This window comes from Quercus suber, unplaced genomic scaffold (assembly GCF_002906115.3).
Source record: "Quercus suber isolate HL8 unplaced genomic scaffold, Cork oak 2.0 scaffold_963, whole genome shotgun sequence".
Classification (NCBI taxonomy): Eukaryota; Viridiplantae; Streptophyta; class Magnoliopsida; order Fagales; family Fagaceae; genus Quercus; species Quercus suber.
In genome coordinates, this window is record NW_027070383.1 from 164103 (window position 1) to 183491 (window position 19389).

Consider the following 19389-nt stretch of genomic DNA (forward strand, 5'->3'; position numbering starts at 1 on the left):
AAAAAAAAAAAAAACCCACTGATCCACCATCAACAAGACACACCAATCCACCTAACCCACAAAGCAAACCCACTGTTCTCTCTCAACCACCCATCACCACCACCTCTGCCACAAGAATCCCACACAAGATCAATACCCACTAATCCACCATCAGCAACCCATCAAAAGCTAATCTCCACGCCTCCACCGGCATTGTCTCCATAACTAAGTCCCCACGCAAGATCATTACCCAACCATAACCACGACGCCACTGCACCACCACGACCCAAACCCCACTCCCACAAATCAAAACCCCACACCTACACCATCGAACCCCATTACAAATCACCCCACAACCCAGATCAACCCAGACCAAGCAAACCCAAATTAACCCACCATCACAAACCACCCAAAAACCACCGACCCAGACCCACGTCGTTGCCATTGAACACCGACCCAAATCCACACTACCACCATCAGGACCAACTGATGCCGCCACCATCGATCACCAACCTAGACCACGCCTACCTCTACCGCTACCACCACCACACGAGGGTTTCAAGTTTAAGGAGAGGAGAGAACAGAACAAGACCCACGCAAAAGGAATGTAAAGAAAAATGAAAGAGAGAGAAAAGTAATACATATGAGAGAATAAAATATTATTTAAAGTTATACAATCTTGCTACAGTGCCATTATACATGTAGAATGGCACTGTAACAAGATTGTAAAAAAAATTTACAATTGTTGGATTTTGCAATTCCAGATGTGGGAGGCTTTTGAGGGACAAATGCCAAATAAAAGCAAGATATGGCATTTAGCATTCCGTATGCAAATGCTCTTAGAGCCAAGTTTCGTCTATAAAGACGCCTGCCCACTTCATTTCCCCTCCCCACCCCACCACCACCGTCCAAAATCCATCACTGAGAGGAGGAAAAAAAAGGCTTACAATGATATCATGTGAGGAAGACACAATGAGGAAGCGAACGAGGCCATCATGGTGTAGCATCAAGTCTAGTCACAAGAATCAACCATAGTAGGTCCTGTTGCCACTGCTTGGAACTAAAGCACCCAATTCGACCCAACACCATATTGAGAGGCCCAAGGCCATTACCCGGCAAACTCAACAATGCGAAGACCTAGGCTTTTTTGGTTTTATTACTAGGGAGATTACCCTGCAAACACATGCAGCAGAACTGTTTTTTGTACTCAAATCTTCGTTATCCTTGAAACTCCTTTTTCACTGATGGCGTTATTCTCTTTGGGTTAAGCAGACAACCTATCTCTAGGTGGCTAGACCCAGCTTGCTTCCAATTATTCAGTGAGCCTCGTCAATTGAAGATTGCAGTTGCAAGAATTTACTATTAAATCACTAACTTTTGCTACTTCAAGTGCTAATACATCATCAACTAGGACTTATCAACAATGCCTTCTTGGCTGTGGTTGCTCATATGAATACATGAAACTTCCGAAGTAATTAACATTATTTATGTACAATGTCTGGAATTAGTGAACATTAAATTCTTTTGACGTCTGACTTTTTAAACACCCATTTACCTCGGCCCTAGCCTTAGCAAGCAGAGACATAAGTCTAATGATAATATAGAATAATCTAAGACATCAAGTAATTAGACTGCACGGGTTGTTTAAGCCACCATAAAATCAGTAGCCTTCATGCTACTCGTCCCCTTAAATGGCCTCAAGTTGAAACCAGCTTGTTTTAGTAGTATCATTCATAAAGAAAAAAAATGATCCACACCTTATCAGGGTAGTAGATCACCTGCAATCTCACCTGCAAAGGATAATCAACAAAAGACATTAAAAGGGGAAGTGTCAAACATTGATTACCATATTCTCGTGAGAATTAACAAGATAAGACTGCAGTTTTAGCATTATGCACATTGGGCAGTGGAAAAAGAGTGGGCTGAGAGCAGATGTGGGTCGAAGATTCACTAGTATCCTCATTTCATATAAAATACACATGCAGACAAGTGAATCATGATCAAAATGTGTAGAAGGGACTAACATTAATGCATAAGCATCCCCATCTCCCCCAAAAACACTAGGGAAGTCTGAAAATTAACCCCATGTCACATATAATCATGCTTTGAAGTTGACACCTCCCATGACATACTTGGGTGTCATAGGTTAAAAGAAAGTGCTTCATGTAAAAAAATACCCCCCCACCCCCCCCCCCCCCCTCTAATACTCAGCTGGCATTAACTCTTTAAGGGGAAATTTTCAAATCTTCAAAGATGTCCTATAAACACAGGAAAAGACTACATTATATCCTAAATTGCATTACAAACAATACAAATGAATTAAATCAGAACAATTGAAATTAATCTGTTCGTAATAATAAATAGAAGATTGAGAGATTAAAGGAAGGAAACATTAAAAGTTTATTTTAAATTCCAAATTTAAGAGGGAAGATAATGACGCGCGTGTGTGTATACACAAAAAAATGCACCCACTAGGTTTTGAACTCACAACCTCAACCTCCTGCTCATTCTTATGGGAGAAGGAATTATCATTTGTGCTAGAGTTCATTGGTGATGCAAAGCATATAATGGAATAAGTTTTTGTCATGATTTGTCCAAACAATCCTACAAAATATTTAGAGCAAATCAGATTTAACTCTAAGAATCCTTACCATGCATGGATTTAATGAGTAATCCAACTCTGAGAAGCAAATTGTTCCTTGAACCAAAGGGGTTGGCTGTTGGTAAACAAAGAATGAAAAATGGCGGCGATCAGGATCATTTCTTGGCTTGGCCATCTCAACAATTCCCATGTACCCTTCTCTCTCATAACATGAAAGTGCATTCTCACCAGCTACAGTCAATCCTCGATCCCAGGCCGAGTTCAAAACCTGTAAAATAAATCAGCATCTATCACCTATACTGAAGAGATTAATCCATCCACATCAAACCGAAATATTTAACCCTGCACAGCATCAACATGCAATTCTAGGTAGTATGTCAAAGGCTGCTAGTGTTAACCCTCAAAAGAAACATCTATATATAAGTAACCTATAGAGTAAATGGAAGTCCAAAGGCAATAAACTAGTCCATCACCTGCCAACTCAAACCTTCTGGGTCAGCCAATGCTTCATCATTTTCCAGACCAGAAACTTGCAATCTCAAGCAAACAAACTTCAATGTCACCGAGTGTTTTCTCAGGACCTCAAAAACTGGAGAGTATCCATTTTGGTTTGTAGGGTTATAGAATCCTGCTGTTAATTCCGCTGCATGGCTAGCAATCTTGTACCACCAATGAATTGCAGGAACCTGCACATCAGCATCTTTTATAAATTTATATAATAGTTTATCTATTAACGTGCATGAACTCCAGTATAAGATATTCATTAAGAAACACTATCACCAAGCATCTACTTCGAAGACTAAATGGCCATAATTATTAAACACAACCTCCTAACTGGAATGGTTCTGGTTCCAGTCATGGTTATGTCCTAGTTTATAAGTTCTCAAAAGACTGCACATTCTCAACTAATGCAAGCATGAACCACATCCAGAATCAAACACCATCCCACCATAAGATTGGTATATAGGCAGAACCTATCCATTGGTAGGAATCATGTACAATTTTTTTAAATCCATGGTGATAAAAAGTCCTCTTTTTTTCTTTTCTTTTCTTTTTCATTTCTAAGTGTGCTAGGGACAAAGACAAGCACACTAAGCCCCAAGAACACAGAGTTGGTGCATGATTGGAAGTGGGAGCAGGAGCAAAAACTGAAGCTTGTAATATACCATGTTCGAGAGGTCCCAAAGCATTCAAGTACATACATGTACATTAATTTCAAATTATCATAGCTAAAAACTTACAAAACTTCATAATAGATAAAAGGCTAAAATACAAAACTCACCCTCTATGTTTTACCAAAATTCATTTCAGTCTTCTAGCTTTGCTTTCGTTCATTTCAATCCTCTAAGTTTCAAGTTTATTCAATTAAGGTCTCTCCATCAACTTTTGTTAAATGTTACTATGGTGGGGTAGAGCCCGAGGAGAGATAATAGGCAATGGCACTTCCAAGAGAAGTTAGGTCCCCATTTATCTAATGGATGTGCCTTTAGAGTGCCAATAGAGAAAGAATGCCTAGAGCCCGAGGAGTGAGGCTCCTTGGGAGTTTCTAATGGATCATCGAGGACAAGGGACAATACGCCAAAAAAGAGGAGCAAGAGATGTATATAGAAGGAAGGTTCCTGGGGGAGGATATTCATCACCTCCGCATTAAATGCACTGCACTAACTCAGCTGGCCGCATTAATGGGAAAATGACCCCTAAACAGTGTTTCCACAGCTTGCAGCACAGTCCTCCACCTCCAACAAGGCCTCGATGGGACAAGCATCCAAGGAAGGATTCCTTATGGTACAAGTGTAGGGCTGACAAGCATCTTAGAGGGGTATATAAGAACAAAGAACACCCTAAAGAAGGGGACGAAAAATTGAGATAAGAATAGAAATACTGTGTAAGGCATTCTTGAATCAGTGACTCAATCCCTTATATGAATAGTATATCCTCGGCCATACCCGAGGAAGCATTGTCACTAAATTCAGCATCCTCTTTCTGCCATTATCTGTCTCCTATTGTTAAGTAACTTAACCAAAAATGAGCTTTAAAGTGGACCTAAGAAGCCCATACTCTAACAAATTTAATTGTACTGAGCCTGCAAATTCAAGCCCCATCCTTCTGAGTGGGCCCTGGTTGTTCTTGGTTCCAGCCCTTACAGTTACAATTAATTGTCCAAATTTTTAATTTTTTTCTGATTAAAAATATTCAATTAATGATTGAAAAATATTTTCTAGAGTTTTTTTAAAAACAATTTTAACGGAAGTTGACAAAGAGACTTTAATTGAATAAACTTGAAACTTAGAGGGCTGAAATGAACAAAAGCAAAGTTCAAAGATTAAAATGAATTCTAGTGAAACTTAGAGGATGAGTTTTGCATTTTAGCCTATAAAACTAAGTGTATTTTAAATGGTCCCAAGGGAATTAACCTTATCTTCCTTATCAGAAAACTAAATAAATAACATTGAAGAAATCTGAAGATAAAAAGGAATTTGGTCCAATCAAGTCAGGTACCTGGTTTAAACTGTAAAATCAGGATTTCACTGGATTTGCCTAATTAGGCCTAAATTGCATGTTAGGCAGGATCAAACCCCATTCAGTAAATTATGTAAGACATATTTAAAAAACAATAAAAGTAGTAAAAAAATGACAAGTTGATTAAGGAGGTACAAAGAGTATGATTTGGGATTGGGTAAATTGGTGAAGAAAAAAACAAGTGGTCGACCCCAACTAGTCCGTTGAGGATCTATAACAGACCTCAAAAGTTTTTGGCACTAAGGCCTTGTTGTTGCATATATGCTGTGTGTCTATAATAAGATGATCGAAAGGTCCCATAGCATTTAAGTACATATTTGTACATTTATTCCAAAAAGTCATAGCTAAAAAACTTTTAAAAACATTATAATAGATAACAACTAAGTGTATATTAAATGGTCCCTAGGAAAGTAATTTATCCTAGGGACCAGGGATCAGAAAGCTAAATAGTAATTTAGTACCATCAAGTCAGGTAGCTGGTCGGCTGGGTTGACCTGCAAAATCAGAATTTGACTGGATTCACCCAATCAGGCCCAAATTGCAGGTTAGGACGAATCTAACCCCATCCAGTAAATTATGAAAGTCGTGTATATCATACTAGAAAAGTAGTAAAAAATGACATGTTAATTAAGGAGGTGACAAAGAGTAGGATTTTGGATAGGGTAGAATGGTGGAGACAAAAAGATGTGATTGAAAATGAATTAATAATGACAATTTTAAATAGGAATAGAATTCTTAAGGGTGCACTTTTCTGTACTTCCAAAAATAACCTTATTGTCTAATTGAAGATGAATTAAAAATAAGAAAAATTAAGGTTATAAAGGTAAAACGAGAAATTTAAAAATAAAATTCAAATTCAAATTCCATAAAATTATAACACATTTTATACTTAAAACTATAAATCACTTGCAGTCAAAACTTAAAAATGTTTTTTTTTTTTATTGAAACAACACATAAAACGGTTTGCAAAGAAAATAAAGCTACAAAGTACAAACCCCATTGAGCACTTTTTTATACAACTGAATTTTTTTTTTTTTTTTTAAAGTAATGGCTCCTCAAACTTCTCTGAAAAGGGAAGCTCTCTCATTTTCTCAACCAATGTATAACCAAATTCAGCACCCCCCCCCCCCAAAGCAACCCCCACCCCAAAAAAAAAAAAAAAAAAAAAAAAAAAAAAAAAAAAAAAATCAGTTGGTCAATGCTAGTTTATTTGAAGGAAGTTCCGTTAAACTGTTTCTTGTGATTTATGGTGGTTCTGCACAAATATGCCAGCAGAAGAACCAAATTAACACGCAAAGGTGCTCACTTGTTTTTTCTTTCTCTTGCAATAGAAAAAAATCTCGCTCCCTCTCTCTTCCCCCCCCCCCCCCCAAAATAAAACATAGACAGCTGTACCTAGAATCTCCTTTGTAGCACTGTCTTGAGTGAGATTTAAACGTTTTTATATGATGTCAAAGCTTCAATTTTTTGTACTCTGGTGTATCAATTGGAGTTTGAATGGGTTAGGGGTTCTATTCAAAAGAGCAGCATCATGTCTGCAAAGACCCAGCCACAACCACCTATCATCATCTTTAAGCATCCACCAACCCCATTTCTCTTGCTCCACCTTGCTTCCAACATACTTTTCCATCAAAGAACCACTCAGCCATTTCCACCACAGTATTCATATTAAGTTAATCGTATAGTATCAAAGACTGATATTGGACCAACCTATTAGTAGAACATGCTCAGTTTCCCATTCATTCTAAATTTCAACATAAAAATTATTTAGAAAATAATAAATGGGCAAAACTTAGGTACAATACCTTAGGTGTGGTTCCTTAGGTTCCCCAATTACATCACAACACATGGTCAATATATACATAAGCATAAACAGTGTTAACCTCAACTTAAACCCTAACAAATTTTTAGGTCTGAATCATCTGATTGAAAAAAAAAAAAAAAAAGAGCAAAACCCAGCCAGATGTCACTCCTCCTCCTCCTTCCCTCCCAACCTCTGCAACACCGCCGCCAACTTCCTCTCCCTCTCAGGCGAGTTCCCAGGCAGTACAAGATCTCAAGATTGACATCCACCACAACCCCGACAACGCTAAACCTCCTTCCTCTTGCACTCACAAACCTTGGCTTCCGTCCTCCAATGGCATGGAGGCATCACCAACCCACCACCCACTAGGCCTCACCTGGATCAATCCCAACACTTCTCTCCCCTCCACCGCTCACCAACACCAGTCTTCTGATTGTGTCAAAATTTCTCACTTCTGGGTTTTGCTTTTCATGGGTTGGATTTCAGTGAATTGATTAAGGTATTGTACTGGATTCATCTGCTTCTAGGTTTTCCTTACCTTTTATTTTTTTTGGATTGGATTTAGCAGTGTTGGAAATTTTGGGTTGATAGGGTTTTGGTCTTCAAGGGGACACCGGAGACGTTTCCGGAGAGGGAGAGGATGTCAGTGACAGGGTGGTGGAGCTTAGAGAGGTTGTGAGGGAAGGAGGAGGAGGTTGAGGTTTGAGAGTGACAGTGCCTGGTTGGTTTTTTTTTTTTTTTTTTTAATCAGGCAAGGGTTAAAAACGAGGTTAACACTGTTTGCTGACATGTATAAATTGACCGCATTTAGTGATGTAATTGGAGAATTTAAGGAACCACGCCTAAGTTACTATACCTAAGTTTTGCCCATAATAAATTATAACTTTAAAAAGACATATGGCATAATGATTGCAGAGGCTGTTTGGTGGTGGTTTGAATCAATTTTTGACAAAGAAATCAGATAAGTTGCACCGACACGGCCACGGGAATGGATACGGAGGTACGGCAATTTTTGAAAAATAAGGGTACAATACGGCATGGGTATGGCAATTAAATAATTAATTAAATTTTATATTTAGGCATATTTTTTAATATTTTTAGACATAAAATATGTTTATGTCTAGAATTTAAATTATGTAAGAACTACAAATAAGTAAACTAAAAACCAAAAGTTTAAATAGGCTACATTCAACATCAAACTAAAAACAAAAAATTCATAATAAAAAGTATAACACAGTGACAGTGAGAGTGGGACTATAAAATCTAAAAAAAAAGGCGATATAACTTATAAGTGAGTAACAGTACACCCATTCACCCAAATATCTAAAAAATAAAAAATAAAAGAGAGAGAGAAGAGACGAGGTCGGACCTGTTGTCCATGCTGAGAGAGAGAGAGATCGGAAGGGACAGGGCACAACGTTGACATCTATGGGGCTCACCGACTCGCCAATCGGCCCGATCTAGCTCCGGCAAGGGACAAAGGGCAGAGGTCAGAGGTCACAGGGAGGGTTGAGAAGTGAGAACTTGAGATTGGGTTTCAACTTTTTTGTTTTAGGGTAAATCATAAAATCAATGGTATTGGTAAGTCCATCAGTCAAAATCTGTGATTTTCTTTTTTTCACTGCTAGCATGTTGGACACATCGGCGTTGTGTCGAAGAAGCGAGGAAAAAAAGGAGAGAGAGAGAGAGAGAGACACTACTCGGACACCGAAGTCCGGCGAGTCTTACTGGTTCCGGGGTCCGACAAGTACTTCGCCAAAAATGGCATGTCAGTGCAACCTAGGAAATCAATAGTGGTCTGGTGGTGATTAAGGAGGAGATAGGTTACACAACATGTCAACAGCACAAGCTTTCCATATTTTCCCATGCACTTCTAATTTGTTACCAATTAACTTTTACATTAGGAGTGAAAAAGTACTTTTTTTTTGGATAGGTAATAAAGAAAACTTTATTAATAAAATTATCTGCAAGTACACTGGAATAATATACTAACAGAGCATCATGGTAAAGCTCTAAAACTACAAAAATCAACAAGATCAACTAAACTAGCAAAAGAAAACACCCCTGAGGCTGACATCCACTCAAGAAGTGTCTTTGTAAAGAAAGCTTTCAGCTCTATCATAGTCCTCTCGCACTCATCAAAGCTCTTCGTATTTCTTTCCCTCCAAATACCACATCAAACAACAAGGAATAGCCTTTCAAATTTCAACACACTGATGACGCCCAAAACCACCTTGCCAACAAGCTAATAAATCAATAACCCTACTAGGCATCACCCAATATATCCCAAACAGGGCCAAAAAAAATCCCACATTTCTCTAGCCAAGGTACAATGCATTAACAAATGATCTACCATTTCCTCATCCCTCTTACACATGCAACACCCAACTAACCAGGATAATATTATCCTTCCTCAAATTTTCCGCTGTTAGAATGTTCCATATAGAAGCCACCCAGAGGAAGAAAGACACTTTAGAGTGGACTTTGGCTTCCAAATATTTTCCCAAGGGAATTGAACACCACAGAAGGGTGCTAACATATTATAAAAAGAACAAACCTCAGTCACTTCACTAGAATATAAAAGATCCAGGAAAACCATAAGAGATTCCAATTGCCAATCCTGAACTGCCTAATAAAATTTTATTGCCAGGAAATCGAACCATTCATTAACTTCATATGATCTGATACAAGAGCTTCCTTATTCTGAGCAATACAATATAATTCCGGAAAAGACTCCTCCTTAAGAGAAGTATCATCACACCACACATCCAACAAAAACTTTACTCTTGTACCATCACCCACCCTGAATTTAATAAATTGAGAAAATTTAATCCACCCCAGCTGGATGAATTTCCATAGGCTCACCCCATATGTCCCAGTGGCTGGTTTTGTACACCAACCACCTCCCATACAGCCATACTTCAGATCCACCACTTGCCTCCAAAACGAGTCCCTCTCTAGTTGGCCTCCACAACCACTTAAACAATAGTGCCTCATTAAAAATTTTGAGCTTTCTTACAGCCAGCCCACCATTTTGATAAGGCAAACATATTTTATCCCAACCAAACAAGAGTAGCTTAGACTCCTCCCCCAACCCGCTCCACAGGAAGTCTCGTTGTAGTCTCTCAAGACAAAGGGCTATATCACGTAAAACAATTGATAAAAAGACTATTGCAATAAAATTATGAATATCATTATTTTGGTTTTTAACATTAGACAGAATTTTCAGGACAAAAAAAAAAAAAAGGAATCTTCTTCATTCTTAAAGGATGTGGCTAGTTCAAATTGCACAATGTAGGTGCATCATGTGAGTGCAAGTTCCTGAATATTAAATCAGAGAGAACAGTTGAGTTGTAAAATTAGATATGGTTAAAGAGAGAAAAGGAGAAAAGAAGAATGGAGAGGGAGAAACAGATTTGAGAAAAAGGTGTAAGGCTACATAAGTCAATCCCTCACCCTAGCACATATTTATATAGGGGTTTATGGCATGATTACAAGAGTGCCAATGTAAATCAATGTGATTAAAAAAAATAATATGAACTAACTCTAACAAGTAGCCAAATCATAAAACAAGACCAACTGAATGACTGAAATGATCAGGATGCAATTCATCCACCAGAACCAAATTTAAAAATCAAATATACTCCCTAAACTAAGTTCAGTAATTCAGCCAAAATTCAAGCACAGGTAGACTTGTTTTGGAGGCAATGAAAGTGATAGTGGCTATGGAGGTTAATTCAGAGAGGAACTGTGATCTACAGAGGTTGGCGTGAAAAGATAGGCAGTGCCTGAAATGTCAGCAAAATACTATGGATTTTTCTTTTGACTTTCAATGGCATCTCTAAAACGATTATTAGTTATAATTTGTATAAGGCACACCAACAGAATTTAGTGACTTGAGCAAGTCATACAGAGAGATGAAAATACAACTTAACATACTAAATATTGGATAGATGTATTGAGATGCACCAATGCTTACCTTAATAATTATTTTTATTTCATCAAACGCAAGGCTTGCAAGAGACAAAACGTTATCTGCATGGTCTATTAATGTCTGTGCATACCAATGGAGGAAAAAGCGGCCATAGTAGCTATCATAATCACCTCGTTCGCAAAAGAACCCAGTTTCATGTGGCCTAGAATTGTATTGACCAGCATTATCAGGACACTTACCCCAGAATGAGTGCCCCCGCATTTTAGATGCTCTGCACAGACTTTGTTGTAGATACTTATCATAGCACTACCATAAATGCAATCAATATAAGTGGAAGGAATTATAATGAGCACAGTTTTAATTTTGAAATAACAAGCAATGCACGGTTTTTGTTGAAAAATCAATGAGATTAGACATAAACATGTACATACAGAAGTTCAATACAATTATAATGAGCATAATTTCAAATTTCAAATAAGTAGTCATGCAAGCTTTTGCTGCAAAACCAATGTGCAATATAAACATGTATAGAATTTCCCAATCATAAGATTACTATATCATGTAATTGATTAATATCTCATGGCCTTGCTAACTGATAGATGATAGGTAAGGCAAAAATTTCCCAATCATAAGATTAGTTTTCTAAACAATAACATGTATTTGGTATTCCATGCAAATATTAGCATGTCTGTATTTTTCTGTCAGTGTGTGTGCTTTTGTGATGTAAGTATGCATTCATGTTATGTTGCATGTATATATTGTGAAAATTTCAGTTTGGAAAATAACAATGTAAAGTAGGACCATGTCAAAGATAGAAAGATTAGGGGCATCATATTATTTGTGTACATATATCAATACTTGTTTTGATACATTTTAAGTGGGGGAGGGGGGCTCCAAACCCTGGACGTCTCCATTGAAAACACCTGGAAATGCATTTGACCTAAAGGTAATTGGTGTGCACATATATCAATACTAACGGTTCTGAAACAAACCCTTATAAAATGATGACCCAATGGATGGCAGTATGGCCTAGGGCATTTCTTTTCCATACATTAAAAAGAACTAGGATTTCAGGGCAATGGGAAGATGTTAATGCATTCTTATTCCATTTAAAAATAAAAACTCACAATATACAGAAGAAAACGTCGACTATAGAGTTACAATAAATAAAACTGAAGGTGTGCATATACATAGATATATATGGAGCAGTTAGGTTTACTAGATACCTGAAATTCACCAATACCAGGATACCTCCATCCCATCCTTTCAGAAAAAGAAGGATACTTCAGCTCCCCAGATGCCCCGAGTCCGATCTCTACAGCAGAAATTTGACCCTCTGCAAACAAGTCATCAAATTCTGTCCGGAAGCTTCTCATGAAATCAAAATAGACCTGCACATATTTGAGACTGCTGATGAGTAACAAAAATCCAAAAGACATAAGCATAAATGAGTTTTAACTTTCAACTAAGAACAACTGGTCCTATGCATAAAAGACTTGTTATGAAGAACCATTTTGAGATTAACTAACTTGAACAAAAAAAAAAAAGACAAACATTTACAATAGACATAAGCATAAATGCGAGACTACTAATGAGCAACAAAAAGCATAAATGAGTTCCAACTGAGAACATCAGGTCCTATGCATAAAAGACTCATGTTATGAAGAACCATTTTGTGATAACTAAGGCTGTGTTTGGTTCATGTAAAATATTTTCCAGAAATGCTATTTTCGAGAAAGGAAAATGTATTCAGGCTGCTTGGCTGCCTCAGAATTCGTTTTACGAAAAATCAATTCTGGTGTTTGGTTCGTTAAAACATTTCTACGGTGTTCTACAAAAATCCACCGGCACCCACAGAGAATCCACCACCACCCACACACCAGCACCACACAACACAAAAACCACCAAAACACCACCACCCACACCACCACCACAACAACAACAAAAAAATCAGAGATCAAAGAGAGAAAGATTGAGAGATAGATCGGGAAAGAGAGAGATCCAATTTGGCCTGGAGGACGGTGGCGGCCAAATCGGTAATGGCGGTTTGAGCTTGGGGCTTTGGGCGACGAGATCAGTGGTTCGATCTAGAGGCAGTAGCAACGACAGGGGTAGGTGGTGGGTTGTAGATCGGTGGGTGGTGGTTCGATCTAGAGGCAGTAGTGATCTCGCGGCTCGATCTCGCCGGTGCGAGCTCGACGGTGCGTCTAGGCTTGGGGCGGTGGTCTAAGCTCAATGGCGTGAGCTCGATCTCACTCTCTTCGTCGGACTGGAGCTCGGTCTGTGGTTCGTTCACCATTTCTCTCTCTCTCTCTCTCTCTCTCTCTCTCTCTGCATATGAGGCTCGGTCTGGAAATGATTTGAAGTGAAAATAGAAATGTAATATCATTTCCGGGTCAAAGCCATCTTTTTACGGTCAAAGGAAATAGTTTTTCGGAAAATGCAATTTTCCATGCACAACCAAATACATGGTTTTACGGAAAATGATTTCCTGAAATGGTTTGAAGCCAAAACAAACGGACCCTAACATGGAAAAAAAAAAAATGAACATTAACAAGAGAAAGCAGGCAACAATGTCTTAGTAGAAGTTCAATAAAATAAAATTACACAAATTTGTTAAAGCTTCATTTTCAATAGTAAAGAAAGACAACTTTATCAATTCAATAAATACCTCAATGGCAGTTCTTCCTTTTAGAACTCGTTCTTTATCAATGCCCCATGATAGACATTCAGGATTCCTCCTACCTTCACGATCTGTGAAGAATATATCCGGGTTGTCTTTTCCAATCTCCATAACCCATTGTGGAAGGGCAATCAATGTGTCACCAGAGTCATTTCCTCCATACTCATGAAATGCCATCACAACCTTCGGAATTTTATAAGATATTTTAAAAATTATTCAACAACAATGAGTAATATGCATTCTCTTAAAAAGACAAACTGTCAATTAGAGAAACCCTTACCTATAAAAATCAGTCATAATAATGTTTCCATAATAACCCTACATTCTCACCGATTAGAAAAGAATCATGAATTAGAAATTTTAACATGAAAATTTTAGGTAGCAATGCACTTTGAGCTCCTATACTTGGTCGGGTTCAAGAATACACCGAAACTTGAGAGACCAATAAACAGACACACAACAGTGTAAAGGTAGGTTCTCAGGGAGTACTGCGTTATTTTTAATTTTTTTTTTTTTTTACAAGCAATATGTTTTATTGATAAGGGACTACCTCAAATCCTATCGTACCTATGAATAAATAAAAAAGACAAACTTCAATTTACTTATAAAAAAAAATCCTAAAGAATTATAAAAATGCAGTTACAAATAAATGAATAATATGAGAGGGGACTCAATTTATCCACAGTAGAATGACTTTCACTAGGACCCAAGACATGATACACTATGAATATGTTAGAGTCTGCCATGACATCCATCAAAAGAAAAATATACAATTCGAAAATTTCAGAAATGCAACTTTATAGAATGCAAAAAATCAGACACTAAGAAATGTTTGGAAACATTGAAAAAGATATTCAAAAAAATATATATCTAGTAAATGATAAAGCAAGCATGAAGAGCCTATACACTTAGACTTTTGCAAGACTAATGTCAAACAAGTTAGAAGACGTGTCGACAGAATGAAACTCTTCTACATAGTGACTAAAATTTCTTTCAGCAAATTGTGGTTGATGTGATCTACAACATCTTCAACAAAATGTTCAGTTAATCAACATCTACACATGAAATTCTATTAAAGTCATGAACAGAATGGGTTCCTCTCTCATTATTTGACTCACCAAATTGGTAGATGACACGAGAACACGAGTGACTTAAACTTTTCCAAAATGTTTTCAACTTTTGGTAGGTCTATCTCATCAAAGATGGTCACACTTTGATCAAAACTAAATTATTCTGTAAGGAAGCACCGCCTTACAAAAACTAGTTATATATTAAAATAAATAAATAAATAAATATATGACACAAATCCATTCTTTTGAAAGAGAAGTGATCACTAGTTTTATACATTACATAACATATTTATATGTGCATGTGTGTATTTGTGATGGTTCTTATGTGATGTGTATCATTTCTTCATATAAACTGGGAAGATTTGATTTTATGTTTAGATTTATTTGACAATTTCAATCCTACACATGAATCCGCCAATAGGCTTTCCTGTTAACAATAGAGGAACATATAGTGCGAAATTGTATAGATCCAAACCATTCAACTTAAACTACAAACAACAAAGATTTTTTTTTGGGGGGGGGGGGGGGGGGTGTCTTTCATATTTACTTGAATTAGTAGAATGGGTCATATCTTTTTTTATATTTAAATGATAAGTGGCATTGCAAGTGAGAGAAAAAAAAAATGCAAGATCAATTTGTACATACAACATTTTTATTTATTTTTGATAAGTATAAACAACATTTTTATTTTATTCTCTTTACTTTGTTATTTTTCAAATAAGGGGTACTTAATCTATTGATGGCCAGCATAAAAATAAATAAATAAGTAAAATTCACCAACATATACACATGGGTGACATCCTATGAATCTAGATATGGTAAAATTCACCAACATATACATATTATATTGGACATGTTTATGCACATGTTTAAAATATTTGAACCTATGCCAAATACCATATACATAACTCAATTAAATCCTCAGAGTCTACCTGCAAATTCAGCTTGAATTCCTGGATGATGTTAAAGAGCTCCCTATAGCCAGACCATACGTATTTCTGTGGACTCCAGCCTTCAACAATACCCCACCAACAATCAATAACAACACCATCTACATTTAAAGACTTCAAATGACTAAGCTCCTGTCTAACTCCTTCAGGATCAATCAACTGGCAGAAATTGTTGATAACACCAGTCTGCCACAGAAGTCTAAGGATTTTACAATTCATAGAAACAATTACAAAATCTGAAAATAGAGTACACATGATATAATTTGTAAGCACAGAAGAAAAATGTATAAAAACAAAATTAAAATATGAAAAAGAAAGCAAGCAGATATTTAAGCACTTGTCAAAAGATTAATCTCAATACAAAATATTATAAAGCAGAAAATGAAAAACACCTACCGGAAGCTTTACATAAACAGGGACATATGGAGTGCTTGTAAAATCATTCCCATGCTCCCCAGAATGAATATCTTGAATAAGCTGCACCAATAAACCACCTGATCAGATATTTTCTCACTTGACAGCTTCAAACAACAATGAAGCTACCCAGACAATTATATCAGATAACAAATGTCTCGTGTGTGACCAATGAACCAAAAATATTGTGACACGTGCACACAAATACATANAAAAAAAGAATAATAATCTAATAGTCAGCCACCACTTGTTTGGAATGGCATGCTCAAGCCAAGCAAACTAAAACCTAGGAATTTGCACATAGGATCACCTAGAATCAGCACGTAGGGTCACCTAGAATCAGCAGCTACTAAGAGAAGAAACTCCAACAAATTTTTTGATTATCAAAGCAAACTGTAAACAATCTCCATCGGAGTACAATAGTGTGCCTAAATATTGCATTACAAAGATAATCTTTCTCTAAGGGATTAAATAAATACTAATCATTTAGAATAATCAATAGACCAATAGTAAAAAACAATTGACTTATAAAATTAGAAAAAACTAAAGTAAATTAATTTTCTTTGCATTTCTTGCATCACACCCCACCCTCCTACACGCATATGTAGATGTAGGTATTTGCCCATAAAGGAAATATTAAAACAACCCACTTTCACCTAGAGGTCAACCTTATCACCATGATTTACAACAACAACAACAGCAATAATAATAAAGAAATAAAAATTAATAAGTGACATTGCCAACAAAAGTAGAACAAATTTTTGAATGAAAGACATGTTGATAACCCTGTTTGCAAGGTAGCATTCATATCGATAAATTGGTAAATGAAATGAAAGTGATGAGGGTCTACCTCTATACCGCATTGGACCGAAGTCGAATTGAGGGGGCTAGCAGAGGCTGAGGCTGCAGTGGTATATTTGGTATCCATCTCTCTGTCTCTCTCTCCTATTACAACAGATGAATCAAGAGAAGCTGGTGACAAGCTGTCATCAATTCCAAGAAGTGACGGTGAACACTCTATTGTTGTTTGTTTGACAGAACAATGTGTCAAACTCATAGCCGAAGCAGTAGCAGATAGCGGACTCTCAACCGGAAATGCCGCTGCCTGTCAATGCATACGCAATTGCATAATTATATAGGGCTTTGATTGTCTCACTCCCTTACTTACTCTCCGTACACATCATGTGTTAAATGTAAACATTCTCGAAACATTCGGACACCTTGTATGAAAGTGTGTAGATTGTGTGTACAGGGGTGTACATCATCAAGTGTGCAACAAAAATTTTCCAATTGTCCAAAAACAGAGTGTGATAAATAAACTTCTTGTATTATTGATATGCCTAAATTACATAACTAAACACTCTTATACATATATATATATATATATATAAGAGATAGCCCAAGAAAATATCACTAACAAATTAACTAATTCTAACTGAATACAATAGGCATGTGTGGAACCATAGAGTGACCCCCAAATAAAACCAGTTCAAATTCTACTTATATAAGAACTGAACGAGAACGAGTTACCTCAACATACAAACCAACTAAACTTACTAAAATAGAGGTTTGTCTTTTTTTCCATAACATTCAAAGTTAAATTTTTTCTTTCTTTTCATTCACTTTCTCAATAACCAAACATAGACAAAGCCTATTTTTAACTAACTGACTGACTAAATAGAGTTTTTTTTTTTTTTTTCTTTCCCACAACATGAAAAGATCAATTTTTTTTTCTCTTTTCCTTCACTTTCTCGGCAACCAAACAGAAGTACAGCCAATTTCTAACTAACTAACTAACTGAATGACTAAGTAGGGTTTTTTTTTCAATGAAATTCAAAGCACAAATTTTTTTTCCCTCGCTTTCTCAGCAACCAAACAAACATAAAGCCAATTCCTAACTATCTAACTAACTGACTAAATAGTGGTTTTATATATATATATATATTCCATTACTTTCAAAGCTCAATTTTTTTCCCATCTCTTTCCATTCACTTTATAAGCATAGAAAAAAAAAATTCCATAACACTTAAAGCTCAATTTTTCCCTCTTTCATTCACTTTCTCAGCAACCAAACAGAGATAAAAGCCAATTTCTAAACATTAATCATACACATTATATAAAATTTCAAAACACAATTACAATCAAAATTGAATTTCAAATTATCGCCTAATTTTGTATCGATCGATAATTACCAATTGCGGCAATTGGGATTGGGAAGGAGCGGGTGCGGGTGCGGGTGCGGGCGTGGGCGGCGATTGTCGATACGTGGTCCCGTCGGCCTCGACGACCCACCCGGCCTCACGCGCCAGCGCGGCGAGTACGTCGTTCATGTCGGCACGCGCCGGGAGTGGGAAATTACCGTACTGCCTGAGACCGGCAAGCATGCGGCTTGTAATGGCGCGGCGGTGTCGCTCTCTGAGCTTTGTTCTCTCTTTCTCCTTCTCCCTCTCCTTTTTTCCCTTGTTTCCCGACGCGCCTCCGGCCGCTACGGCGGCGAATCCACGTGGCCGGCGTGTCTGGGTTTGGGCCTGCGGGTTTGGTACTACCAAGTTGGGGGTGGTGGTGGTGGTAATGGTATCGTCTTCGTCCATGGTGGGGTATTTTTTTGTGGTAGTAGTAGCGAGCACTGTGTGGCGAGTGGTTTTTAGTTGTCAGTTGTTACTATTTGTTAAGTTTAGATAGATCATCTCTATCGTTTCTTTTCAAAAAAAAAAAAAAAAAGTTTAGATAGATTATGCTAGGATTTTTTTTTTTTTTTTAATAACTATAAAACCCAAATTCTATTTAGTGGGTAATGTTTCAAACATATTTGATTTCTAATAATTCAAGTTTAGAAGACTCGATTTGCCCTTTGAAAATGCAGTTGAAAATCGAGTGTGAGACACTCGAGTTTCAACTTGAGTGTGAAACACTCGATTTTCAAGTGCATTTTTCAAATGGCAAAATCGAGTCCTCTAGACTCGAATTGTTAGAAACGAAAATAGTTTCAAATCTTGCATTACTAATAAAATAGTTTGAGGGATTTAGTTATTTTTTAATAAAATCCATCATGCTAGGGTGTGCAAAAAACCTGTCACCCGCCAAACCTAATCTAATCCAATCCAACCCGCTGGATTGTGTCGGTTTTTAGGGATTGGTGGGTTAGATGGGTTACAAAAAAAAAAAAAAATTGTAACGGGTCGGGTTGAGTTTTGGTCATGAAATTACAAACCCGCTAAAACCCGACCTGATCCACTCATATTTAAATATATGTTTAAAATATATTATTATATTTAATAAATTTTATAAAAAATTAGTTGTAGTGCACTTCCTCAATTTTTACTATCATATAATATAAAAATCCTTTAGTTCTTTTAATATATATTTAAATATATTATATATATAAAATAAAAAAATTTAAAAATTTTAGATATATTTGTTTATAAACTGAGTT

General features: G+C 36.7%; 1 protein-coding gene across 1 annotated transcript; it reads right to left on the reverse strand.

The window, feature by feature from the left end:
• Positions 1-1393: 1393 nt before the first annotated feature.
• On the reverse strand, positions 1394-18612 carry LOC112039239 (beta-amylase 8). The gene is given in 11 exon segments (XM_024072095.2): positions 1394-1769; positions 2631-2648; positions 2651-2849; positions 3055-3267; positions 10885-11145; positions 12066-12230; positions 13511-13705; positions 15525-15728; positions 15939-16019; positions 16807-17061; positions 18149-18612. Coding segments are annotated over 11 exon segments (2019 nt in total). The 5' UTR covers positions 18548-18612; the 3' UTR covers positions 1394-1740.
• Positions 18613-19389: the final 777 nt, after the last annotated feature.